This window comes from Psammomys obesus, unplaced genomic scaffold, assembly GCF_907164565.1.
Source record: "Psammomys obesus unplaced genomic scaffold, mPsaObe1.curated_primary_1811, whole genome shotgun sequence".
Lineage (NCBI taxonomy): Eukaryota > Metazoa > Chordata > Mammalia > Rodentia > Muridae > Psammomys > Psammomys obesus.
In genome coordinates this window covers 19,429,677-19,456,306 of record NW_026591598.1, presented here as the reverse complement: position 1 = coordinate 19,456,306, position 26,630 = coordinate 19,429,677, and the positions used below count along the sequence as shown (strand labels likewise).

The window sequence follows — 26,630 nt, the reverse complement described above, 5'->3', positions numbered from 1 at the left end:
AGGAAGGAAGGAAGGAAGGAAGGAAGGAAGGAAGGAAGGAAGGAAGGAAGATAGATGTCACTCCAGCAGTCAGGAAGAAGAGGTGGCAGGCTGTCTGAGCTAGAGGACAGCCAGGGCTGCATAGTAAGAACCTGTGTAAAGAGAAAAAGAAGAAAAGAATCAAGTTGTAAAACAATACGCAAACTATGTTCCTGGGTTGTTTTTTTGTTTTTGTTTTTGTTTTTGTTTTTGTTTTGTCTGTTTGTTTTTTTGGGTTGTTTTTTGGTTTTGGGTTTGTTTTTTGTTTTTTTTTAATGTTTTTAAATGTTAGTAGCTAACCAGAAGAAAAAGCTAGAGGGGAGCACATGAAACTATGGGATGCCATGGCAACAGGACAGATCACAGAGGCCTCTACTTTCATTCAGTTGTTCAGCAGCTTTGTGACTGTCAGTTTTTGAGACAGTCTCATGTGACTCATGGCCCCCATCTTGATAGGCAGCTGAGGATGGCCTTGACCCTCTGGTCCTCTTGTTTACGCCTCCCAAACACTGCGGTGTGAGGTGTTCACGCAACAGCCAGTTCACACTCTGGATGAGCCCAGGGCCTCGTACGGGCTCAGCGAATGCTCTACCACCCGGGCTACCTCTCCAGCCTCAGCAATGATTGCCAGTGGCTGCTGGGCGGAACTGAAGCTAGAGCTGTGAGCTCTCCCCGTGATCAACTTCTGTAACCTTTGGGTTTTTGTAATGAACACTTAAGCTTTTGTAACGGAAAATATGATGGAATCTTGCTCTTCTCTCTTCCTAAAGGCAAGATCTCAACATGATCACATTTCACCATCTGTCTTAGTTAGGGTTCTATTGCTGTGGAGAGACACCGTGACCGCGGCAACTCTTATAAAGGGAAACATTTAACTGGGGCTGACTTACAGTTTCAGAGGTTTAGTCCATTATCATCATGGCGGGAAGCATGGCAGGGTGCAGGCAGGCATGGTGCTGGAGAAGGAGCCAAGAGTTCTAGATCTTGAAGGCAGCAGAAGGAACATGTGTGGCACCCTGGGTATAGCTTGAGCAAAGGAGACCTCAAAGCGCACCTCCAACAGTGACACACTTCCTCCAACAAGGCCACCCGTCCTATAGGGCGAGCATTCAAACACATGAGTCCATGGGGGCCTTACCTACTCAACCCGCCACAGCATCTGAGCTGGCAATCCCTCTCCACTTCACCTTCTATCTCTCCCCTCTCCCTTTGATTCTCTGTAGATCCCAACCATAATTCGGCCCTTCTCTTTGGCTCCTGGGTGACAGGGGGTGACTGAGAGCCTAGACTGGTCCTGTCCACAGCTAGTGTCCATTTCCTCCCTGACCAGCTAGTTGCCTTTGGAGTCCTTCCAGAGTTCAGATTCCAGGCGTCTCAGAGCTGGCTGCTGCTCCTCATCCTTTTCTCTCAGGCCTGCATCTGCAACCTAACTCAGAACACCAACTGTGACTTACCTGGGCATCCCTCTGGCTACCAGCAAGTTTCCTGCCTCTAAGTCAGAGCAGGAGACTCTAATATCTCAGGGTATCTGGCCGTGTCTGGAGTTCTTTTCGTTCTTCCGATGGGCTGAAGAAAAAAGATACTTCTGACATTGACAAAGGCCAGGAAAGCTTTTAAAGACCCTATAGAGCAGGAGACAGTCTCCATAGCTAGGAAGGGCTGGCCTACCATGCCTGTAACACTAAGTGAAGGCATCCTGTCAACCCTTCCTCTCTAGCCATCCCAGCTTTTATTTCACTCTTTCCAGAGCAGCTAGCTCCTCAGCTCCATGAGTCAGAGCCTGCAATCACACTGACTGGAGTCCCGGACCTGCCACAGACAGCCACTGGGCTCAGAGCTTGTCTGTCAGTCTGGGTGATGACAGGGTGCCTCTGTGGTGAGGCATTCATCCGATTCCCAGAGCACCAGGCACGTGGGGGCAGGGGGTGCTCCGTGCAAGTCAGAGCCATTAAAATCAGGACAGTATGCTTTAGGATCCTCCCCCAGGCCTGTCAGAAATGATCTTCAGATATTCAGCCTCCCAATCGGCTTCACCTTCCTTCTTCCCCTCCACCCCTCATCTGTCCAGGGAAACTCCACTCCTCCCTAGTCCCTACCCATTTTCATCCTCTCATCTTTTTGCTGTGTGCTGCTCCAACAAATCACCAAGAGGCCACTAGAGGCCAACAGTGTAGACCAGTCTTATGGGACCAAGTCACGGAGCTGCTAGGCTGCTTCCTTCTGCAGGTTCTGAGGGTACCCACCTCCCCCACCCACTGCCTTCTCAGCTTCTAGAGCTCCGTTCCTTCATTCATGGCCCCTTCTCTCTTTGTTCCTTTTTTTTTTTCCTTTGGTATGGGGGCTGGAACCCAAGACCTTACTCAAACACTGCCACTAAGCTACATCCCAGCCATCCCTTTCTTCTGCTGTTTTGTTTGGTTTGTTTTTGTGACAGGATTTCCCTGTGTAGCCCTGGCTGTCCCAGAACTCAATCTGTAGACCAGGCTGGCCTCAAACTTTAGACGTGCCTGCCTCCGCCTCCCGAGTGCTGAAATTAAAGGCGTGTGCCACCACCACCCAGCTTACTTTTGCTTTCGAAACAAGATTTCACAAACTTGCCCAGGCTGGCCTTGAACTGACTCCATGCATAGACTCACCTGGGACTTGTGATCCTCCTGCCTCAGCCTCCCAAGCAGCTAGCTCACAGGCCTATGCCACCAGACCTAGACTTTTCTCCATCTTTAGAGCCAGCAATATAAAGATACCTTCGGATCTCTCTAAAGCTTCAAAGGCTTCCATGGGTACCAGGCACACACATGGTACACAGACATACACAGATGTAAAACGCATATGCACATGAGATAAAATAATAATAATTTAGAAAATCTATTAACCTGGTAGTGGTGGAACACACCTTTAATCCCAGCACTCAGGAGGCAGAGGCAGGTGGATCCCAACGTTCAAGATCAGCCTGGTCTACAGAGTGAGTTCCAGGACATCCAGGGCTACACAGAGAAACCCTGTCTCAAAAACAAACAAATAAGTAAGTAAGTCAATAAATAAATAAATCTCTCTGCTTCTATCACTTTTATTCTATTCTCATCTGTCTGTCTGTCTGTCTGGCATCAAGGCTCTTCTGTCTCCCTCTTATGATAACAGTATGATCATGTTGAGTCTACACAGATAACCCAGAATAACCTCCACCTCAGAATCCTTAACCTAAGCACACTGACAGTCTCTTCTCTATGTATTCCCAGCTCCCGGGATCTAGGACCCAGGTATTGGTGCCATCTTCACTCAGCCAGCCTCGTGCTCTGTTCTGGAATGCCCTCCCTAACACTCTGCCCACACCGAGTGGCTCCTCGGCCAAACGGCTCCTCTTCGGCCGAACGGCCCCTCTGTGGAGACCCTCACACTCCCCTGTCCTTCCCTGTCACTTGGGTGCTACCTGTGGTCCCTGGGTGTTTCTTATCTGTCAGGCAAACTTGTCACTCAGACCACACTGTAAGGCTTAGGAGGGTGTGGCTTCGAAAACTTTGTCCCTCTGGATTTTCGTACAGGAAATGGTGCCTTATTGATAGATTTTTAGTGTCTACCAAAGCGGCCATACACACCTCATAGATGCGCCTAGGCCATCTAACAACCATTTATAAAATGTACTGGGTGACAGCTTGTCCTGTCTTTATGGGATACGTCATTATGCATCGCTGGATGTGGTGGCATGGTGAACTGCTATCACTTAGGAAGCTGAGGCAGAAGGATCACGGGTTCAAGGCCAGCCTGGGCTACATAGCAAGCCCACATCTCAAAAGGGAAAACAAGAAGGAAAGAGAAAGAGAAAGGCAGAGAGAGGGGAGAGAGAGAGAGGAAATGAAGGAGGAAGGGAGGGAGAGAAACATGCACAAGGAGATAAACAGACACTTACCTCTCTTCGTACCCCTCTTTTTAAGGCTTCTCTCTGTGCCTGATGTATCTTCTAGAACATTACAAGAAAATTATAGGGCAGACCCAGGAACTTCGGGTGAGTTTTTAAGTTCTTTTCTCCCACTCCCCAAACTGTGAATCTGAATTTGTTTTCATGTTGTGGGCGAGTTGGACCCCATCCTCCTGCAGGAGACAAATGGTCTGAGATGACCAGCAAAGGAACAGACAAGCACAGGGCACAGTCCCCTACTTGGCCTCCTGGGATAGCCACAGTGCTTGATTTCCTCTGTAAAAAACTCCAAAAGGGCCAGTGAGGTGGCTCAGTGGATAAAGGTACTTGCCACCAAGGCTGGGACCCACACCCTGGAAGGAGAACAGTGGCTCTGTCGAGTCCTCCTTTCCTCTCCACATGAATGCCACATGCTAAGTGTCACACAATGGTGAACCAGATCTGGCCGTGGACTTCAGCCCCTTAGTCCCATCCTGCAGACACGGACATCAGTGTTCTGAGAGAGGTTGGTGATAATCTGACCACCACACAACTGATTGGACAAAGATCAAAAACACGAGGCTCCTGACCCTCTGGCTACAGTTTACTGAGCGCTTGCTGCTTACACTCCATGCACTGGACTAAAAGCTCCCCCTCAGCATCTCATTAATGAGATGCAGGCACTGTGATGCCTTGTGTCCGGAATGGGAAAACATGAAGAATTAACTAGAGCAGGGATTTCTATCTAGAACCAGAGCATGGAGACTTCCTCACCGGTTTCTTCTCTAGACCAAATATGGTCCAGCCACATTTCTAAGGAGCTTTTACAGAGACCTAGAATATGAACAATTTGTAAGTGGCAAAAGGACTCCTCAGTCTCTCAGCTCTGGGCTTCAGTTGGCTTTTCTCTCCATGCAGGTCCAGGTAAGAGTTTCCCAGGAAAGTCAGCAGTCTCTGCAGCAGGAACATCTGGCTGAGAAGGAGAAGCTGAATGAGGAGAAGCTGGAACAGGAGGAAAAGCTGAAAGCCAGAATCCAGCAGCTGACAGAAGAGAAGGAGGTAAGGTGGTCCCTGGCAGTTCCTTTGAGCCTGGGAATTGAGGGGGGTGGGGGGGACTTACCATAGGCCACGGGGGGTCTCTGTGCTGAACAGCAGCCTCCCCAGTGTCTGGACTGGTGTGCTGGTTCTAAAGGGGTTACACAAGCTGAATAATTCAGTTCTGAAACTCAAAGCAGTGGGCTAGAGAGATGGCCCGGTGGTGAAGAACATTCGCCGCTCTTGCTTCCTAGCACGGTATGGCAGCTCGCAGCCGCCTGTAACTCCACTTCCGGGGGGGTCTGGTGCCCTCTTCTAGCAAAACACCCACACATGTTATATAAAAAACAAAACAAGAACTTTAAAAAGAGAAGGCAACACGGAAAGATCACCTGGACGAGGCAGGCATGTTGACAGCTCAGGAAACGCTGGAGGCGCTGCTGCAGATCCTGGTACGGAAGGGAGAGACCAGGTGTAAGCAAAACCGGCTTCAGGTCACGTCAGCTTTTCTTCCCCTCTCGATATGTAGCTGGGCAAACAAACTGGCCCAGACTGCTGCTCACCCATTTAGAAGCCAGGCCAAGCAGAAAGGCCTCCCGGGTGACTCGCACACCAAGTAGGGTGCCTGACCTATCTGAGGGTCCATCTGAGCTGAGGTGCAGCGTCCACTTCACAGCACGGACAGCCCCCCAGAGGCTCACAGCACCCCAGATCTGCATCCCAGACACACAGGAGGACCCGGGGCTTTCCCAGGGGTGTCCCAAGGATAGTAACTCTAATCAGATGCTGTATTAGAAGTAGCCTGTGTCACAGACTAGACTTCACAGCCGTGACCACCTTCACAAGGCCAGTGCAAGACTGGGCCTGTTGACATCTGGAAGGGACAAGGAGCACACAAGGCCCTGCCCCTTCCCGAGGACCCATGGGCAGCTATGCTTGAGGGAGAGATGGGGAGAGGGAGGGTATGAAGTACAGTGGGGAATACTTGAGAAGAGAAAGGGGATCGGAGGGAATAAAGAGAGGGTAACGGGGTGACTATGACCAAAATACATTATATACATATGTAAATTTCATAATGAAACCCATATTATGCATAATGAACATATGCTAATAAACTGCGTCGTTTAGACTCTGGGGACAAAGGTGAGAGTGCAGCTCAGGCTCCGGGCTTTGTGACGTTCCAAAGCACAGCCATAGTTGATAGCCACCATCAGAGTGTGTGTGTAGGGCTGTGCACATCGTGCCCGACCTGCTGGACCCCTTCCCCTCCCAAGCACTCCCTCTCTCTCCTCAGTGAAGGACAAGGCCTTCCACAGCTTCACCACCTCTTGTTGGCTCGGCTCCAGTTCAGGGACTCCCAACTTGGACAGTCTCTCTCTGTCACACACCTGTTCCCCAGGCTCTCTCCAGCCTTCGGTTAACATCCACTTCCTGTGTGTGTGTGTGTGTGTGTGTGTGTGTGTGTGTGTGTGTAAGAAAGCCTGTGGAAATCAGCTTCCTCCTTCCACCATGTGGGACCTGGGAATCGAACTCAGGTCATCAGGCTTAGCAGCAGACACCTTTACCTGTGGAGCCATCTTGACAGCCCCCTTTCTGCCTTTTGTCAAGTGGAGGATGTAAAATGGGAGAACCATCGGCCAAAAATTGTGTATGATTCTCTCGAAAGTAAGACTGACGATGGCTGCTGTTCCTATCAGCCTTCTCCTTGCTATCACAGAATGCCTGACATTCAAAAAGGAAAAAGCCTGAAAGAAGGAAGGAGTCTTAAAAAAAGTATTTTGTACACAAAATAGTGAGTTTTATTATGACATTTTTGTGCCTATATAATATTCTAATTTGACCACATTCTCCCCATTACCCTTGTATGTCCTCCCTCCAGGACCCTCTTTCCCTAAATAGTCCCCTTGGCTTTCATGTCACATGCTACAATCTATATTCCACAGGTGTGAGAAAACACAAAATAGGGCTGAGCATGGTGACACACGCCTTTAACCCCAGAACTCGGGGGGTAGAGGCAGGCAAATCTTTGGGGGTTAGAGGCTAGCCTGGTCTACATGATAAATTCCAGGCCAGCCAGAAATACATAAAGATCCTGTCTCAAAAACAAACAAACAAACAAATAAAACTCATCACTCTTAAAATAAAGGTACAGTTTAGCATTGGACTCATAGGTCCTGGTACAGCCTGTGGACCGAAGCTTGGTCCCATCTCATCAGTTCCACACATGAGAGAAAAAAATGCTGGTCTTTCGGGGTCTGGCTTCTTTCCCTTGACATGATGGTTTCCAGTTCTGCCTGTCTCTCTGCAAACACTGTCATTCGGTCCTTCCCTACTGGCTCCATTATGCAACGCGACACACTTTCTCTCCATGGTTTCGTACCTGCTGGGGAGCGTCCAGCTGGTTCCCTGCCCGAGCTGTTCCGAATAGGTTAGCGCTAGCAACAGACCTGGGTGTCGGGTATCGCTGCCACAGATTCACTCCTTCAGAAGCTGCCTTGTACAGTAGTTGTGTTTAGCTTCTTAGGAGGAAGGAGGGGGCTACTTTGGCTCAGTTTTGGATGTGCTGGACCCCACACACTGGGCAGAACATCACGGTGTCAAGAGCATGTATGTGGCAGAGAGGACACAAAGTGACATCCACACTTAGCCAGATTGCCATTGTCATGTCCACCCTGGTTCCCGTCCAGCTTGACCCCAGAGAGTCATCTAAAAGAATATTTGTGGGCCTTAGTCCGTGTGTGTGTGTGTGTGTGTGTGTAGACACAATCACATCATGCTGTCAGGTTTGGCAAGCAAACATCTTTACCCACTGAGCCATCCCACCAGCCCCTCCCTGTTTTTGTTTTTTTTTGTTGTTGTTGTTGTTTTGTTTTGTTTCGTTTTTGGTACAGGGTCTCTCACTGGCCTGGAACCTGCCAAGCAGGCTGAACTATTTGGCCAGTAAGCCCCAGGAATCCACCTGTCTCTTCCCCGGTCCTGGAGTTACAAGCGCATACCATCGTGCTTGGCTCTTTTTAAGTGTGTGTCTCTGTGTGGTATGCAAAATGTGGCTGTGCATATCCGGATGTATATGGGGGTGAGCATAAGCTTGCAACTTGAGTGCATCTGGGAGTCCAAATTCACACATGCTGTGCACTTGACTGTAGAGGCCCAAGAGTCTTCCACGATCACACTCCACATTATTGACTGAGTCAGGGTCACTCAGTTGAGCCCAGAGCTCACGGATACAGCCAACTGTTCTGCTTGCTCCCAGGGTTCCCTCTGCTCTGTTTTCAGAGCACTGTAATTACAGGCAGACTGTGGCACCCACCCAGCATTTAGCCAGTGCTGGAGACCCAAACTCTGAGCCTTCGGTTTGTACATTTTACCTCCTGTGCCATCTCTCCAAGCCCCACACCTGTTTTTAAGTGAAAGCTGGGCACAAACTCAGGTTGCGCTTGCAAGGCAAATGCTTTACGGATGGGCTGAGCCATCTCCCCAGCACTGTGCTGGCTTCTAAGTGACCCTTCCCCCATACTCTGATACCCCTCATTTTACTCTCTCTAAAAATAGCACACATTTAGCTCACCCTCAGCCTCTCTCCCATGAATCTTAGCTGCTCTGAAGACTTTTCCCCCACCCCAATGGCAAAATAAATGTCAGCCTCCTTCATCGATCCAGCACCCATTTTTTTTTTTAATTAGAGACCTGAACGGCACCTTCTTAATTTGTGCACACACTCTTTCTGTTGTAGACCAGTGCCAACAACCTTCCTTCACAGAGCCAGATAATAAATGCTGTCATTTTTGCGGTCTGTGTGTGACTTCGCAGCCCTGCTCTTGTTAAAAATAAATAAATAAATAATGAAATAGCCATAGACCACACATCAACAGTGGGCATGGAGTGTCCCAATAAAACTTTATTTATAAAGCAGCAGTGTTGGGGTAGGGGCAGTGCATGCCTATAGGCTATTTGCTAACCCTGGTCCTAAACTCATTCATCTTTAGTCCCACCACCCAGACGCCTTCATCCATCAGCCCAGGGCTGGCAGGAAGTCTGTCTTATGTTGGTTTAGAACACAGACTTCAGAGTAAATGAGGCCAATGCCCCAATATCTCTAATGAAGCTTGTCTCCTCCTGTGCAGAGTGGAGGCAGATGGCTGTCACTCCATCGAGAATCTCGAGTTGGCCATTCTATCACTCCTTCCCCACATCAGCCCAATGCAGGAAGAGTTAATACTCATCTTGTTGTACAGATATGGAAACCGAGGCTTCTATGCATGGACTCTCAGCTGCCAGGCCCCATAGCTGGCGAGGCTCCATCCAGGGTCCTCACCTGCCCTCCCACCCCACTCCAGACCCCATGCTCCAGTCCATAAACTAATGTCCACATCCTCTTTAGGATGTGGTAAGGACGGAAGCATGAACCTGGCAGAGTCCATTTTCCTGCCATGGAAACCAGGTCTGTCTAACAAGGGTCCTTGACTTGCAGGCCCTGGAAGCAAATATTGTCCAAGAGAAAAACAAAGCAAAGGAGGCTTTACAGGGGGAGCAGTCGAGAGCCCAAAGTTTAGAGAGTCGCTTGGCCTACCAGAAAAAGGTAAGCAGTCCAGAGACAGGGAGTTAAGTCTGCCCAGAATATCAGTCAGGACCTACAGTCGTCAGGGTCCCTCTGAGGGTCTCACACAGACCTGCGTCTTCAGAGGCCAGGGAACCGCCGGCTCTTCTGCCAGGCCCGGGTGAGGCATGCAGAGTATGGGAACGCAGAGCAGATAGAGCCCAGGGAGAGTACACTTCCTGCCATGGCAACAGGGGGACTCCACAACAGCTGTTGGCTTGCAGGCTTTGGAAGAGAGCATCACTCAGGAGAGAAACAGAGAGCAGGAGGCCCTGGAGAAGGTGCAAGCTCGAGTCCGTGAGCTAGAGAGCTACTTGGCCTGTCAAAAGGAGGTACGCCGAACATGGGGAGGCCGGCTGGAGGGACTGCAGGCAGAGTGTGGGGGTGCTGCCCCGTGCTGTTTGTCCTGGCCTGGGCGCTGCAACTGGGGAGAAGCATAAAGGACTTGGAAGAGAGCCATGGAGATGTAGCCTTGCCAACCAGTTGAGAGAAAGAAAAAAATTTTTTGAATGTGATGAGCCAGCTGTGGTGTCTCCTTCCCATCACCCCAACACTGAGGTCACTTCAGTCAGGAGGCTGAGAGGATCACTGTGAATTTGAGGCCAACTAGGGCTCTGACTCAAGGATGACAGCACAGAACACAGGTTGGGCCGCGGTGGCACACACCTGCCCTGAAATAGCAAATGGGGATGACGGGATCTTGGGAGAACAGCCCAACAATGTCCTAAACCCACTCATCTTCAGCATCAGCATCCGAAGTCGTCCTCATCCCCCAGCACAGGGAAGCCCAGGGCTGGCAGGAAGTCTGTCTTAGGTTGGGGTGAGTCCAGCTCTTTCTGGCAGACAGGTGGCCATCATTGACCCAGCTCAGGCCTCCTCTTCCACATAGCGGTCCAGATGCTTAACAAGGAGGCACCCGCCCCTGTAGCCTTCCCAGCCAGCCCCAGCCCCAACCCTGTCCCCTGCCATGCACAGCAGGATGGAAGCCTGGCCTGGATCCCCTTCCAGTGCCTGTTCTGTGCTGCAGAAGGTCACAGTGGATGAAAGGGCCTGCAGATGTGTTGTACCTAGAATGTTTTAGTTTGGATTCATAAATTGTATTTGAAAATCCAGATTTCCATTCTCTCCTGAAAAGTCAAAAACTCTGGCCATCATTTCTACTTTGGAGGAGGGGGGTTCTGGAATTGATCCAGCAGGAGTGGTTAGAGTAGAATCCTCTGAGCCCATGTCTACTCCGGTGAGTGCCCAACTCCTTAAGCTCTGTAGTTTGCAGCTCATCACCTGCCTTCTTCCTGAAGTCCTTCAGCCAGAATCAAATGCCATCCCTCCAGCCACGGAACAGTGGGGAAGGGCTTTCCATCCCTCCTTAAAGATGCTGCGTTTCAGTGGCTGCACCCCAGACTCTCACCCACAGGAAAGCTCTGTTGCATTGTCAGCTTGCATTTAGCTGTGGTCAGTGTCAGGTTCTTTGCGCTGGTGCTTTCCCTGAGGATGCAGGCTCTGTAGCCACTCAGGACACACGTCTGAGTTTATCGGTACCTCCCTTCTTGGAAGGGGGCCATGAAGGCCAGAGATAATTCCACTGATTTGTGGTAGCTACGGTCAGGGTCACCACAGCCACGTCTCCCTGGACTCGAGCATTGCCCCCACCTGACAACCCTCCCTCCTCAAACTAGAATGCTTGCCTGCCCTGCCAGGGTGGAGCGGATAGGGGAGTATCCACCCCCCCCCCCATGCAAGTCCACCCAGACAATCCAATGTGGCTCCAGGGAGATGTTTTCAAATGGGTCCTCACACAGCTGTTCCTCAGTGCTCTGTCAACAGTGTTGCCAAGGTTTGTCCTTGAGTTATGTCTCCAGGCAGGGTAAGGAAGCAGGTTGAGTGTGTGTGTGTGTGTGTGTGTGTGTGTGTGTGTGTGTGTGTGTGTGGTCGCCATGGAGTCACCTCAGTCAGGTGCCATCCAGGAATTTAGAGATTCCAAGCTGATGGGGGCAAGTCAGGAAACTTTAAGTCTCTGGGTATGAGCAGGGTATGGTGATTCACAGTTCTAATCTCTACTCAGACAGCAGCAGAGCCATGAGGAGCTCTGTGAGGTTGAGGCCATCTTGATCTACATTTAGAGTTGTAGGCCAACCAGGGCTACACAGTAAGATTCTGCCTTAAGGGAAAAAAAAAAAAAAAAAGCATCATGCAGAACGGGCTAGGCTTACACCACTTCTTCAGAGGGTCAGGCCGCCTCTGACAGGGCCTGACTGTAGTTTCTTCCCGAAAAGAATCAAGACACCTCCGCTGGGCTTTTTGTTTGTTTATTAGGTGTTTGGTTTTGTTCTTTTATTTGTTGGTTTGGAGTGTTTTGTTTTGTTTTGTTTTGTTTTAACAGAGGATCTATTACCCTAGGCTGGCCTCAGACTCACAATATAGCCAATGATAATCTTTGAACTCCTGATCCTCTTTTTTTTTTTTTTTCTACCTCCCACATGCTGGGATCACATATATGAACCTCATAAAACTTATCTCAAAAGGTGTGTGTGGGCGTGGCTCCTCTCCACCTCCTGTGGAATAAGTGCCTTCAGAAGGCTAATCCTCTCCAGTTAGTGCAAGTCATGTTTCAAGTTCCAAACGCCTGGGTGTGGAAGGAAGAGTGTGTGAAAGCTGAGGGGACCGCCAGGACCACAGTTTCTGTTCTCTGGGGTACAACCTGCCGTGAGTCCATTAGCAGAGTAACAGCAGCACGAAATGGACCAGATGAAGCTCATGGCTAGGGGTAGAAGAATGCTAACCCAGAGTTCTTCCCTCCTCCTGGGCATCCCTGAAAGTCTCACCCTGAACCTCCTCGATTCTAGAAAAATCTAGAAAGTGGTAACTGGCTCATTTATCCCCACACACCTCTGTCCTGCCAAAACCAGTTCTTCTTCAGAAATCTGCTTCACGCGTTGCTGGTCAGCTCCCAGAGCCTCTGAACACAGCCTGCCCATTTGCTGTGTTCAGGACCTTGGCCTCCCGTGATGCGACCCTGAGCCCCCACCACTTCTGGCCCCAGGTTTCCTTGTCTATACAAAGGGTTCTTAGCAGCAGCTCCACATAGGGGTACCATGGAGGGGGGTGAGGTCGTCCTGGGGGTAACATGGATGCCCATCTTAACTGTTAGGCTTAATTTGGATGCTGAGATTGAATGTGCCTTTCAGGCCCTGGAGAACAACATGGCTTATGAGAAGAAAAAAGCATGGGAAACGCTGGAGGCAGAAAGGAGGAAGTCACAAGACCTGGAGAATCAGCTGACTCAGCAGAAGGAGGTAGGCGCAGCCAGGGCCTTCTGGGAGGGCTTCCAGCCAGGTGTGCCTGGCCACCCTGCGGTCCCATGGCCACACTGCTGCTGCACCTCTGCCGGAAGTGGCCAACACCTGCCACCCACTAAAAGACCCGGGAGGATCCCTGGAGCTCAGAAATATGGGAATTTAAACTCTTGCACACTTTGTGGGACAAAGGTTGCTGTATGTAAAGTACATATCCTTTCCCTGAAGCTACCAGGAATTGTGCCTGCCGGAACAGGAAATATGTTCCGAGCACCCTGCCCCACCTCCCAAAAGCCAGGGACTTCCCAGGGTGAACCTGTCCAGGTGCCAACACTCACCAGGTCAGCGCCCAGTACTGAACAATGGTGACCGTGTCATTTTAGTGATGCCAGCCCAGGAATCAGGAAAAGGAGCCCCTCCCTCTTTATGCTCCTAAGACTAACTGAGACATGCCTCCCTGCTCTCCAGACTCTTCGTATCCTCTCACCTCAGCCACTGGCAGGCTCTCACCCCAAACCTTAATCAATGGTTTTGATGGTGCCTCCCCTTGCAGTGAGCTCACCCTCTGTCTTAGTCAGTGTTCCACTGCTGTGGAGAGAAACCATGCCCAAGGCAATCCTCCTCAGAGGAAGTATTTAATCAGGGGCTTGCTTACAGTTTCAAAGGGTTAGTTAGTCCATTATCATCACGGAGGGGGAATGGTGGGAGCATGGCTGCACTTGTGGTGCTGGAGCAGTAGCTGGGAGTTACACCTTGATCCAAGGCAGAGAGGGAGAGCCTGGGCCTGGCATGGGCTTCGGAAGCCCCAAAGCCCACCCACAGTGACACATTTCCTCCAACAAGGCTAACACCTATCCGACCCTAATCAAATTACCATACCCTTTCTCCTGCTCTCACCCTCAAACCCCCTCCTTGACTTCCAGATCTCAGACAGCATGACCTTCGAGAGACTCAAAATGAAAGACAGTCTAGAGAGTGAAAAGAGGAGAATCCAGGACCTCATGAATTGCCTGACCAAGCAAAGAGAGGTATGGGTGTCAGAGATGAGGTGACCATCGCTCCCACGGACCTGCCAGGCCCTGCAGCCAGGGTTCAAATCCTTCTGCTCCTTTCCAGCTGTGGGACTTTAGCAAAGTTCCTTACCGCCTCTGGGACTTGGTATTCCCACCTATGAAATATGGTCACTCTGTCATGGTGAGACACAGCTGCTGATCACATAGACGGCTCTGCCCACAGTACGCGCTTCGTGTGCCAGCCACGCATGTGACTGTCAGATGTGCAGGGGCAGGATCCAAACCCAGGACTCCTAAACCTTCCTCTTCACCCACTTCTTCCACTATAATGAAATGTGTTTCTGATAAGACCCACAATTCTGACTTGGTGGGCAAAAAAGACGTGGCTGCCCACGATCCCACAAACCGCATGTATCCTTTGCTCATCCTGGGTTCCCATCGTGTAAGGGGCGTGTGCACACGTACACACACACACACACACACACACACTTTTATATACGTAGGCACACACTCCTTGGCCAATATCTCAGTCAAAGGAGGCGAACAACATCCTACCTGGCAAATGAGAGTTAAATTTAAATAGGCGAGTGTGAGTTGAAAGGATCTTCAGGGCCTGCTGGACCAAGAAGGGCATCTAAGTCTCTTTGCTTCCATTTGAGATGGGAGGTCTTTAGCTCAGGCACCCACACATTGGCATGCGTGTGTTTCAAGTGTCCCGGATACAGGGTGGCTCTGGAATCTGTATTTTTAACAAGCTATGCAAATGGCTCCGGAGCATCTTGAAAATGATCACCTAAGTGAGAAACAACATTAAGCAAGCCTCTTGGCTTTGCACAACTGCTCTGGACCGCACTTTGATGGAAGGCCTTAACTCATGGATGGGTATCCAGAGAAGGCAGAGTCCAGCAAAGCAAGAACTCAGTGTTGCCACCCTCCAGTGTGGAGACCCGGAGTTCCGACTGAGAACTGACCAAAGGAGCCATCTCTTACCCTGTTTCCCAAATGACGAAATCTGGAATGCTGTAGAAGGAGTCGGTGAGGGGTGGGGATGCGTTAGTAAGTGACCGCGGGAAGGGATAGGTCAGCAAGGGGTGGGCGGAGAAGGGAATTTAAGTTGGTTAGAGGAGACAAGCTAGTAATGAGACTAATGTAAATTTAAACATCTACATCGTATACACCATAGTCATCGTATGCGCATATGTGTGCATATACATGTCAGGGCTGGAGAGACGACCCAGCGGTTAAAAGCACTGGCTGCTCTGACGGAGGACCCAGCTTAGATTTCTATCACCCACGTGGCAGCGCACAACTACCCATAGCTCCAGTTCCAGGGGATCCAAACGCCCTCTTCTGGCCTCCACGGGCACCAGCACGCAAGTAGTACACAGACGCATCAGCAGGCAAAATATCCATACACATAAAAGTAAATCTTTTTTTAAAGTATATCATGAATCAAGAAATAAGCTACAATTTTATCCCCAGCAGTTTCAGGGCCAGGAAAAGCCTGCTGCTTGTGCAGTCGCTACACAGAAAAGGAGCAAGCACAGCAGGGCTACTAGCGCAAGCCGGTAATCCCAGCTCCTCAGGAGGCTGAGGTCGTTCAAGACCAGTCTGGGCTGCAAAGCGGAAGACCCTATCACAAAATAAAAAGTAAAAAGAGAGCTAAAGATAGACTTCAAAGACACAGTGCTTGCCTGGCTTGTGCTAGACCCTAGCTAGCTGTGGGTTCAAGCCCACAGCTAAAAGTCAAGCAAGCTCACAGAGGTGAAACTCTTCTGGTGCCAACCCCACAGAGAACCTCCATGGAGGCTGTCACGAAGAGAATTCTGCAACAGGGAACACCCGTAACAGCAGCCTTAGATCAGGACAGCAGAGCCATTAGCTAGGGGAGCTCAGAGTTGGCCGATGGCACCACACATCAAGGGAAGCAGTAACATGCCACCCCACAGGAACCCACCATGCACCAGCACAGAGAGCAGAGCTGCAGAGCAAGCCCCGTGTGGCACTGGCAGGGGTTCTCTTGGGCGTTCCCCCAAGCCCTGGGAAATAAAAACACAAATGGACAAGTTAAAAGCTTCCTCCAGACACAGGAAACAGTGACCAGATACAACCCCAAATGGGGCAGGAAATGCTTTCAAGACACAGGTCAGAGAATCGGTTAAACCATCTGAAGAATTTAAATAGCTCAGTGGGAAGACTGCCAACTGAAACACCCAGCCGAAACACTCACCAGGTGCCTGCTGGACTGGCTTGTTTTGTTTCCTAGTACTGGTGAATGGAGCCCAGGTCCTCACACATATTGGTCAGGGGCCCTTCCACTAACCTACATCCAACTCTTTTTTTGTTTTATTTTATTTTCGAAATGGAGTCTCATTAATTTGCCCAGATTGAACTTGAACTTGCTATGTAATCCAGGCTGGCTTCAAATCTGCCATCCTCTGGCCTCTCAGCCCTTTCAAGTAGCTGGAATTATCCGCTAGCACCACCACACCTGACCTGAATAGATATTTTTCTATCTTTAGAAAAAAAAAAATCTTATTTTTTTATGTGTGTATGAGTGTTTTACCTGCATGTGTGTCTGGTGCCAGCAGAGGCCAGAAGAGACCATTACTGGAGTTACAGATGATTGTGAGCCACCATGTGGATACTGGGAATCAAACCCGGGCCCTCTGCTAGAACAGCCAATGCTCTTAAGCACTGAGCCATCTCTCCAGTCCCCTGAATAGAAGTTTCTCAAAAGAAGGTAATTATCAGATACATGGAAAAGATTAAGAGCTCAAGGCTGTCATAATAGCCAGCTTCAGAAAGGTTACCAACGGCATTTAGCTCAGCTGGAAGAGTGCATGCCTAGCATGCAGCAAGCTCTGAGTTCGGTCCCCAGTACCACATAAACCTGGCTTGATGGCACGTGCCTCTAGTCCCAGCACTTGGGAGATAGAGGTAAGAGAATCATGGTCATCCTAAGCCACTGAGGGGATTCAAGATTTAGTCCGGAACTGCATAGGACCATATCTCAAAAAAGAAAAAAAATCTAGCCAGACCGAAGAGGCTTATTTGCACACAGTTTCATTTGTATTTACAATAGAGCAATCAAAAGGTTGATGTCTGGGGGGTGGGGGGAGGGGGAGGTGTCACCCACCTTTAATCCCAGCACTCAAAGGCAGAGGCAAATGGATCTCTGAGTTCCAGGACAACCAGAGACAGACAAAGCCTGTCTCAAAAAACAGAAAAACAAAACAAAAGAACGTTAATGTCATTTACACAAGCAAACCAGATAGAGAGAATAGAGAAGAAAAATAGCTTCGGCTCTGTGGGTGTGGAACAAAGATGGCAGACAGTGAGTCTTCTCTAGACCTATTAGCATGACGCAAAGATGGCCAACATGGTCTCTACAGTATCTATGGATACGGAGCAAAGACAACTGAAAGGGGTTCTCTTCCAGACCTGTGGGTATGGAACAAAGATGGCTGACAGCAGGCCAACTTACACAGACCAGATGCATGGCTCAGTTCAGAAATACATGAACTCTGTGCCTATACTCCAGTGCTTGGTACAGGGTCTCCAAGGGGGCAGTAGGACTGTAACAAACGTGCTTTGAGGGGAGGCATTAGCTACGCCAAGGACTTGGCAACTGGGATGCAATCTGGCCAGAGACCTGGAGTGAAGGGGGGGGGCGGCATCTCCAGATCGTGTGGTGGAAGCTAAGGACACTTAGCACATTCATCCTGGAAGACAGATTTAGAGAGAGACATGACAAGCCCTCCTCAAATATTTAAAGGGCTGTCTCATAAAAGAGAAATAAAATTTAGTCAAGCACTCCCCGTGACAGAATGAGGCTCAGAGATCAGATATCACAAGGAGACAGATCTCTGTGAAGATAAAGGAGAGTTCTGCAGTAATTGGAACCTTCCAGAAAATCCCTGGGCTTTGGTCTCAGGAATCCTCAACAGACTGGTGTCTGTGTCCTTTCTGAAGGCACAGGGGCTAAGGGAGAAGAGTAAGTATTTAATCCCACATGTTGTTAATTTGGTGTTTGCTGTTTGTCTAGGAGATAGAATTAAAGGGGCAAAAGGAGGACATCTTAAATAATAAATTAAGCGACGCCCTGGCCATGGTAGAGGAGGTTCAGCGGATGAAGACAGCTGAAAGTCTCAAAGCTGACAACCTCTCCCTGAAGTTAAACGAAACATTAGCCGAGCTTGAAACAACCAAGACGAAAATGGTGGGTTGATCTGAAAATGGTAAGCCCTCCCCCATGGAAGATTACAACATGTGCTGGCTAGTGTTAGGTCAACCTGACACAAACCAGAGTCACCTGGGAGAAAAAAGGACCTTTACTTGAGAAAATGCCCCCACCAGGTGACCTGTGGGCAAGCCTGTGGCGCATGCTCTCTTGGTTGGGCAGTACCACCTGTGGGCTGGTGGTCCTGGGAGCCATAAGAGAGCAGGCTGAGCAAGCCAAGGGGAGCAAGGCCTTAAGCAGCACCTTCCTCAGCCTCTGCATCGGCTCCTGCCTCTAGGTTCCTGCCCTGCTTGAGTTCTTGCTCTGATTTCCTCAGCAGTGGAGAATGATAAGATGAAATTAACCCTCTCCTTCACAACCTGCTTTTGGCTGTGGTGTCATCAACAGGAATAGAAATCCTAACTGTGACACAGTATCAGGAGAATTGGGCTGTGTTGGGGGGGAGCGGTGAGCAGCTTCTGGGCCAGATCCTTTTTTTCCTCAGGGACTGTCCTGTGCTTTGTGCACAGTAAGCAGCACTCTTCCCATATCCCCAGCTGACACAGACACTACCAAATGTCTCTCAGAGGCAAAAATCAGCCCTGTTTGAGAAATTATTATTTCTGGACCTAGTGGCATGGGCTTGTAATCCCAGCCACTCTGGAAGCTGAGGAAAGAGAGAGATACATTTGAGGTCTGCCTGACTTACGAAGTGAGTGTAAGAACAACAGGGTAACTTGATAAGGACCTTGTCTCAATAAAATAAATTTGGGGATCTGAAGAGATTGCAAAACATCCAAGCTCATGGGTAGCTGGGAGGCCCAGCACATCCCTAGAAGAGAACAGTAGCCAAGAAAGGTGGGACGGGAACTGAGGAAGGCAGAGGCAGGAGCCGAGGAAGGTGGAGCAGGAGACGAGGGAGGCAGGGCAGGGGCCGAGAAAGGTGTGGCAGGAGACAGGGAAGGCGGGGCAGGGGCCGAGGAAGGCGGGGCTGGTGACGTAGGAGGAGTCGGAGGGGTCTGGGATTGAGATGTCAAAAAGGACTCAGAATATGGAGGGTACTTACAAGTTCTGTCTGATTTTCTGTGTAAGAGCCTCTGTTGGTAATTTTAGCTGATAAGAACTACAGTGCCTGCATGTTGTCTGGCACAGGGGAGGCCAAGACTGGCAGACCCCTGGGCCTTGCTGACCAGCCAACCTAGCCTACTGGTAAATTCCAGGATGGCACCTGAAGAATGACACACAAGGTTGTCTTCTGACACACACACACACACACACACACACACACACACACAGAAATACAAATCGGTTTGCTTTTTTTGGTCCAACTGTTCATCCATTTATTAATCTTTTAAAGATACATTTATTTTTATTTTAAACATATGGGTGTTTTGCCTGCATCTATGTCTGTGCACCACCTGTGTGCCTGGTTTTCGTGGAGGTCAGAGGAGGGTGCCAGGTCTTCTGGAACTGGTGTTAGAGATGATTGTGAGCTGCCATGCGGGTGCTGGGAATTGAAACCAGGTCTCTGGAACAGCCTCCTGGGCCTCCTCTTCAGCTCACACACACCACTCATTACTTTTCATCTAGCATCTGGGTCTAGGTGCTGTGGGCATACCAGTAAAAGAGCAAGGTTTCTGTTGCATGGAGCTCAGAGACTTGCAGGGAAAAACAAAAAAACAAGGCCACTCCAGGTGTGGGGACAAGAAAATTAAAATAGAAATTGTCTGGGGCTCTTCTACCAACATGTCTGGAAAGATGCCTCCAAGGAGGTGACGTTGGTTAGAGCCAAGACCTGGAAGACAGTGGGGCAGCCCTTGGGGGCAGGGAGAATGCCAACAGGAACAGGGCATGCAGAGGCTCTGAGGTGGGAGGCAGCCTTGCACCGGTGAGCGTTGAGGAGGCGGGTTGCTGCCATCTGATCTGGCTCCTGAGGTTAGAGTGTTTCCCCAGATAAGGACGGAGCAGCAGCTGAAGCTGCAGGAGCAGTCGATGAAGGCGCTGGTGGATGAGCGGGAATCCCAGAAGCATGGCTTCGAAGAGGAGATCACGGAGTACAAGGAGCAAATCAGACAGCACTCGCAGACCATCGTGAGCCTAGAGGAAAGGCTCTGCCAAGTGACTCAGCACCACAGGAAGATAGAAGAGGACATCGCAAACTTAAAAGACAATGAACTAGGTAGGGCGTGGAAGAGCAGCTCCCTCGCGGGCTCCTCTGAAAGCCTCCCTCATTCTCTCTTTGCTCCTCGTTGCACATGACACTGGAAGCCCTCCGAGGCCTCAGGGAACCAAAGTAATGACAATGAGTTAGGACATCTTTTGTGCCAACCCAGTGAGCTGGCGAGGCACGAGGGCAGCCAGAGCTATTCGTGGAGTTGTCTTTTCCACATGAAAATGACAGTCCAGGGCCTTCTCTATGCCTCTGGCCACTGTGACCTTACTAACAGCATTCCTGGGCAGCAGGGACCAGCCTCCTACAAAACAAACCCAAAGAGGCTAAAAACAGCAATCAATTAAGCCACTCGCTCACCTTAAATGACCTAGGTCACTCATGACAGACACTAAGCTCTGGGAGGAAAATTCTGGACGCAGAGGCCTCAACATCAGCACTGTTGATGTTTGGCACTGGGTAGGCTTTGCCTGGGGGCAGGGTGCCCGGCTTAGCTAACTCCCGCCACTGTTTGCCTCATTCCCCTCCCACCTCACAGCCAAGTGTCTACCCTCCAGAGGTGAGCTAGCCTCCAGTGGGAGACACAGAGGGTTAGCTCAGGCTCACTTTTGTGCATCATTCATACAGCCTTCTCATTTGTGCACATGTGATGCCTCAGCTTCCTCTGGAGATCCACGATAGACAAGCCAACCAGTATCCCTATGAGTAACCAAGTTAGCGCCCAAACCGTGACTCGGGACAAGCAGGGCACAGAGCAAGTTCTGTCTCCTGACTCAGAGTCCAGGTAAGAGTGAGGCTGCTCAATGGGACCTAAGGGAGACAGCATCTTTGTCATCTCCATCCTGAGGTGGTTGTCTGCCATAAAGCAGGCATTGAAAATAAGTGTTTGTTAAGTAAAGAAACAAATGAGTAAGAACTGGAAAGCAGAGGACAGTGGGCTACGGAGTTTGTGAGGAAGCCAGGAAGCTAGGAAACAGATTATTTTAAGAGTTTTGTCTAAAAAGAGAGATGTGACCCCTCAGTAGGGCTTGGCCTGGCCATTTGCATCAGATCCCTCATTCCCATATTGCTCTCTTGTCTGTGGGTGTCATTGATGACCTCTGCCTCACCCAGTAGCCAGGGAGAGCTCATAGCCATATTAGCTCGTTTTCTGTTGTTGCTGGACCAGTATTTAATGAGTGGTCAGATGAAAAAGAAGCAGTTTAGGTGGAGGTTAGGTTCAAGGTGGAAAGTGTGTTTCTGGTGATGGCCTTGCCAGCAGAGTCCTGAGAAAACCTAGGGTGTCACATGTCAAGAGAGAAGGGGTGTGGGGTATGGCTCAGTTGGTAGAGTGCTGGCCCAGGAAGTCCCTGGTTTGATCTGTCACCACGAAAACACGATCTGGTGGTGTTCCACGCCTTAACACTTGGGAGGTGGAGGCAAGGGGATTAGAAGTCCAGAGTTATCATCAGCTACATAGCAAGTTTGAGGCCAGCCTGAGCTACATGAGACTCTGATTTTTCTGTTTGTTTGGTTGGTTGGGTTTCTTTTATTTTTTTTTAAGATTTATTTATTTATTGTGTATACAGTGTTCTGTCTTGTTTGTACACTTGCTCACCAGAAGAAGACACCAGATCCCATTATAGATGGTTGTGAGCCACCGTGTGGTTGCTGGGAATCGAACTCAGGACCTTTGGAAGACCAGCCAGCGCTCTTAACCTCTGAGCCATCTCTCCCGCCCAGGAGACTCTGGTTTGGTTTTGTTTTTATAATGGGAGGAGGTAGAAAATCACAAGACACAAGGCATGTAAGTGTGTGTAGTCTCTGTCCCTCTTCTGAAGCTGGCATCCTGGGTCTCCACCAGGATCCTCCGCCATGATGGCCTCATCTCCGCACTCCTCTAAGTCCTCACAGGGGGATCAAATGTCAACATATCATTTCAGAGGACACAAGCCACAGCCAGACTTCACACACAGAGACAGCCTCAGCCTTAGCTACACATGTAAGGAGTTTCAGGGTAGAGAAAGTGCCAGTGAGTGGTGAGAGACACAGGTGTGTCCACAGGGCAGGGAAAAGGGAAAGTCCACTGCATATGGCCTGTGATGATGTTGACGTGTCCCTCTGGTGCACACAGCTCAAAAGGAGGACGTGCCCCAGGAGTCCACAGCAGACACCCCGCTGGACAACAGTGACAAAGAAATCGCGTGCGACCACCTGATGTAAGTACCAAGAGCACCGGAGACGCTGGGACGAGGTCAGATCCATGCTGTTGCTGCTCTTAGGTTTCCCAGTCCCTGCCGCTAAGGAGGACCATGCGGTGGGAGGACCCGGGCAGCTGTCTGTTCAGATCACAACTCCATGCTTGGTGGCCTTGCAGTCCTGGTGAGTCAGGCTGCCTCCCTCAGCGGCTGCCTCTGTAGGAAGGACATGCCCGCAGCTTGGTGACTGGGAGCTGGCGCTGTGGTTGGCCTTGCTTCCTGAACCCCTCTGGGAAGGGTCTCTATCTTTTGATCCATGTTGACAGTGGAGACTGCTTACAAAGGGTAGAGGCCTGGAATGGGTTAACAGGTTGCACTAAAACTCTGGCTAGCAAGGTGGCTCAGCGAGCCTGACAATGGGTTTGATCCCCAGAACCCACATGGTGAAGAGTGACTCTCCCCAAGCTGTCCCCACAGGTGCAATGTGGCAAGTAAGCGCCCACACACATTCACACACAAAATAAAGAAGATATAAGGAGGGAAAAGCAGATTGGACTAATTGACCTTAACTCACGCGGTCCCCTCTCCCAACCCTCCCTAAGGGTCAAAAAGTCTGTTGAACCTTGAGGAAATGACAATTTGAAAGAAAACAAAACCTGTCAGTGCCCAGGTGTAGGGACCCACACCTGTGAGCCCAGCCCTCCGAAGTGAACACAGGAAACAAGCCTGGGGCCCAAAACACAGCACAGGGGCTTGGAATATAGCTCAGTGAGAGAGCACTTGCCTTGTGTGTGTGAAGCCTTGAAAATTAAACAAGTGATGAGTAGAACAGTCCACAAGGCTCCTGCAAAGCCATATGTGAAGAAGGAAGGCTTAATCCATCTCTCTGAGAAAGACAGAGGCACCCCTGTGAGAAGAGCTGGGGCTTGGTGGAGAGTGGCAAGTGGCAAGACCTTCTACACAATGCCATTCCTCCCCCAACACAAGCGCACCCCGAAGCATGTCTTTCTGTTCAGGCCCCTCAGACTCCCTCCAAAACACAACAACAAAATAAAACCCCCTCCAAAATACAGCTTCCCTTGACTTTCTCCCCTTTCGCATGCTGTGGTCCCTAATGAGTGTCTGTCCTGGGGGACACCCCTCCAGTGCAAACAGCAATCCTCACAGTGTCAAAGTCGCCCCTGCCGTGTGCGGCACAGGAAGTCTGTCTTCTTATCATTCCTGCATCTCCTTAATGTCTGGTTCCCGCCACTCAGGGTCTCAGCGTGCCAGGGAATGAACAGAAAGCCCTTATTGTCTCCTGGTCTTCTTCCCCATCCTCATGGAAGTCCTGAGCTCCCAAACGGTCTTCCACCCTCTTTCCACAAAACCTCACTGGCATGTCCATCTGTGTTGACAGGACCCATTTCAGAACTGGCTGACACCCTCATTACACCTTAGTGGACCTCAGTCCAATCCCACCAGACCCCTCATTCTTTCTCATAGTGTGCTAAGTAAAAGTGCATCAAAATGAGGTTCTTTTGGAGTATTTAAAGGCTGCCTGTCCCCTGCCTGGGTTGTGGTCCCAGGGTCCATCCCCAGGCATTTTGAGTCTTTTCTCTGTGTCCTCCTATCTAATCTTTTGGGAAGTCACTGGGGAGTTGGCCACAGCTGACTTGGCCTGTTTATTTTTGTTGTTGTTGTTGTTTTGTTTTTTTGTTTTTGTTTTTGTTTTTCTTACATTGCAGAGATGACTTGCTGACTGCTCAGAAGGAAATCCTGTCTCAGCAGGAGATCATCATGGGGCTGAGGACAAACCTCAGTGAAGCCCACAGCCGAATGTCAGACCTGAGAGGTTGGTACGAGTTCCTGGGTCATCTGACACCCTGACCCACTCAGGAAGGAAGTGAAGGCAAAGAGTCAGCAACCTTGGTCCCAAAGCCTCATGTGGACCTGAGTTCCTGTGTGCCTGTAGCCCCTGTCACCCCGGGATCACACAGTCTTGGTGGACCTTGAGCATCAATATCATCTGCTGCAGAGCATCTTCACCCCTGGGAAGGCAGTAGTGGCGTTCCCCTGGGGGCCAGGTCCTTTGCAAGACCCTGGGGGCAGTGTAGAGAGGCCTCGCATGCTTCCTCTTCCTTGTGCAAAAAGGCCGCACACCTCCTTCCTCAACAGCTACCCAGGGTAGGGGTGGGAAAGATCACCATTAGGCCCTTGACTTCAGACAAGACTGTACCTCTCTGAGCCTCATCGTCCTCATCTGTGTGTGTGTGTGTGTGTGGGGGGGGTGCCAACAGTAATTCTCCCGTAGCCAGCAACCGAAGATTTAAGGCAGCACAAGGGCCTTGGTGTAGGTTCTCCACAGCAGTGGACCCTAAACCAGAACTCCACCACAGCCAGTCTATCCACGTCAGCATCCCAGTAAATGCCAGCAGTGAAGTAGGGCTTGAGCCAGAGGGAGGCAGGGGAGTGAGGTGCAGTGGGCTGCCAATCAAGAGGGCACCGAGGCACCCAGAACTAATTCTGCCAGGGAGAGTGAGGAGCGGAACAGCTGTCTGTGCCAGCTGTGCAGGGAACGCTGTTGCGCCTGGCAGGCACCTAGCCCAGGAGACTCCAGGGGCCTGAGAGCGCTGGGCAGAAAGCAGTCGGGCATGAGGCTTGGGTGGTAGAGGGCTTGCCTAGGCTGCGTGAGGCCCCAGCACTAAAGGAAAGTGAGCCTGGCCTCACACCCTGTACCCCAGCACTGAGGAGGTGGAGATGGGAAGATCTGAAGTTCAAGGTCATCTTTGGCCATATAAAGACCAGTGTAGGACGCATGAGACCCTGTCTGAAAACAAAAAGACCCAGAAGCGGGCAGGTGAACATTGGCCAGAGTGTCCCAAAAGACCGCAGGGACTTGGGGAGGGGATAGGGCACTTTTGGTGGTTGAGGCAGAATCGGCGAACTTGCTGTGCCCCCCTCTGTCACATGCCAAGGCTCTGGCAGAGCTCCTGGGGACCACTAGAAGCGCTGGGAACCCTGGGGCGGACCTGCCTCGTGGACCTTCCAGGGCTGTTAGCTAGTCCACGGCAGAGACCTGAAGTGGGGAACTACTCGCCACCTAACTTCCTGTCACTCCCAGGGGACCTAAGCGAGAAGCAGAAGTTGGAGCTGGAGCGACACGTGGCCCTGGTGCAGCAGCAGAAGATGGAGCTGAGCGCACTCAAGGCGAAGATGGCGCAGATGAATAGCCTTCTGGAGAAGAAAGACAGGGAACTGAAAGTCCTCAAGGAGACGCTCAGGTGTGGGAAGGGATCCACGTGGCATGACCACCCCAAGGCTTTTGGCACAGAGAGGGCTCAGTAAAGGCTGGTTAAATCAGACAGATGAATGAATGGTAGTGTTTCATTGCTTCCTAGACTCATTAATTAAAACAGCTGTGCTTTGTTCTGGCATGCGCATTCTCCCAGGTAACTGGGCTAGGCTTTAATGCAGGAAGTCTGAAAGAACTGTCACCTGTGGAAATAGTTTTACTTCCAGGTTACGGAGGCATGCAAAGGTCTGAGGGCCCTGGGCTGCCTGACACCCATGACGCCCCTCTCTGCCCAGGGCTTCCCAAGAGAAACCCAGACCCCAGCTGAGCACGGAGCAGAAGCCTAGGAATCTGAGCCAGAAGTGTGACATCTCAATGCAGATAGAACCAGTCCACACAGACACATTCTCCAGCTTCCAAGAGGTCAGTGTCTAGGGGTCCAGGCAGCTCCAACAGCCCAAGGTTTAAGCTTTCTTTCCCGAGAGTGTTGCTCAATGACCAAGTAAAACAGAGCCCTCCACCCACGACCACAGTCTCCAGGATTACACTAGCAACAGTGGACCGGTGTCAGCAGCTCTTTGCTCTCCCTTCCTGCCATCATGAACGGGCAGTGGTTGGCTATGCGCCTTGGATCAAGTTGGCCTGGGTTGGAGTCCCAATCCCTCCACGTAGAAAGTCTGTGGCCCTAGGGAGGTCAGTGTGCACGGGCTCCCCCGTCTGAGAATGACAGTCGTACCGCAGAGGGTTATGGGGAATAGATTGTGTTTATTTATGCATACTTCCAAACACACAACATGTACATACCTCCATCTGGTAGGCAATTATTTTTTGCTAGTTCTTCAATTTGTTAATCTCCCTCTCTCTCTCTGTCTCTCTCTCCCTTTCCCCCTTTGTGTGTGTGTGTGTGTGTGTGTGTGTGTGTGTGTGTGTGTGTGTGTG

General features: G+C 50.4%; 1 protein-coding gene across 1 annotated transcript in view; it reads left to right on the top strand.

Moving 5' to 3' along the window:
• Fhad1 (forkhead associated phosphopeptide binding domain 1) overlaps positions 1 to 26,630 on the top strand; it is a 97,110-nt gene that overhangs the window by 50,376 nt on the left and 20,104 nt on the right. Inside the window, exons 14-25 of the mRNA XM_055611447.1 lie at positions 3,948 to 4,018; positions 4,829 to 4,969; positions 9,417 to 9,524; positions 9,767 to 9,874; positions 12,728 to 12,835; positions 13,759 to 13,863; positions 17,897 to 18,070; positions 20,024 to 20,249; positions 22,354 to 22,438; positions 24,145 to 24,251; positions 25,521 to 25,680; positions 25,988 to 26,114. Coding sequence (XP_055467422.1) covers positions 3,948 to 4,018; positions 4,829 to 4,969; positions 9,417 to 9,524; positions 9,767 to 9,874; positions 12,728 to 12,835; positions 13,759 to 13,863; positions 17,897 to 18,070; positions 20,024 to 20,249; positions 22,354 to 22,438; positions 24,145 to 24,251; positions 25,521 to 25,680; positions 25,988 to 26,114 — 1,520 coding nt within the window. The remainder of the gene's footprint in view (positions 1 to 3,947; positions 4,019 to 4,828; positions 4,970 to 9,416; positions 9,525 to 9,766; positions 9,875 to 12,727; positions 12,836 to 13,758; positions 13,864 to 17,896; positions 18,071 to 20,023; positions 20,250 to 22,353; positions 22,439 to 24,144; positions 24,252 to 25,520; positions 25,681 to 25,987; positions 26,115 to 26,630) is intronic.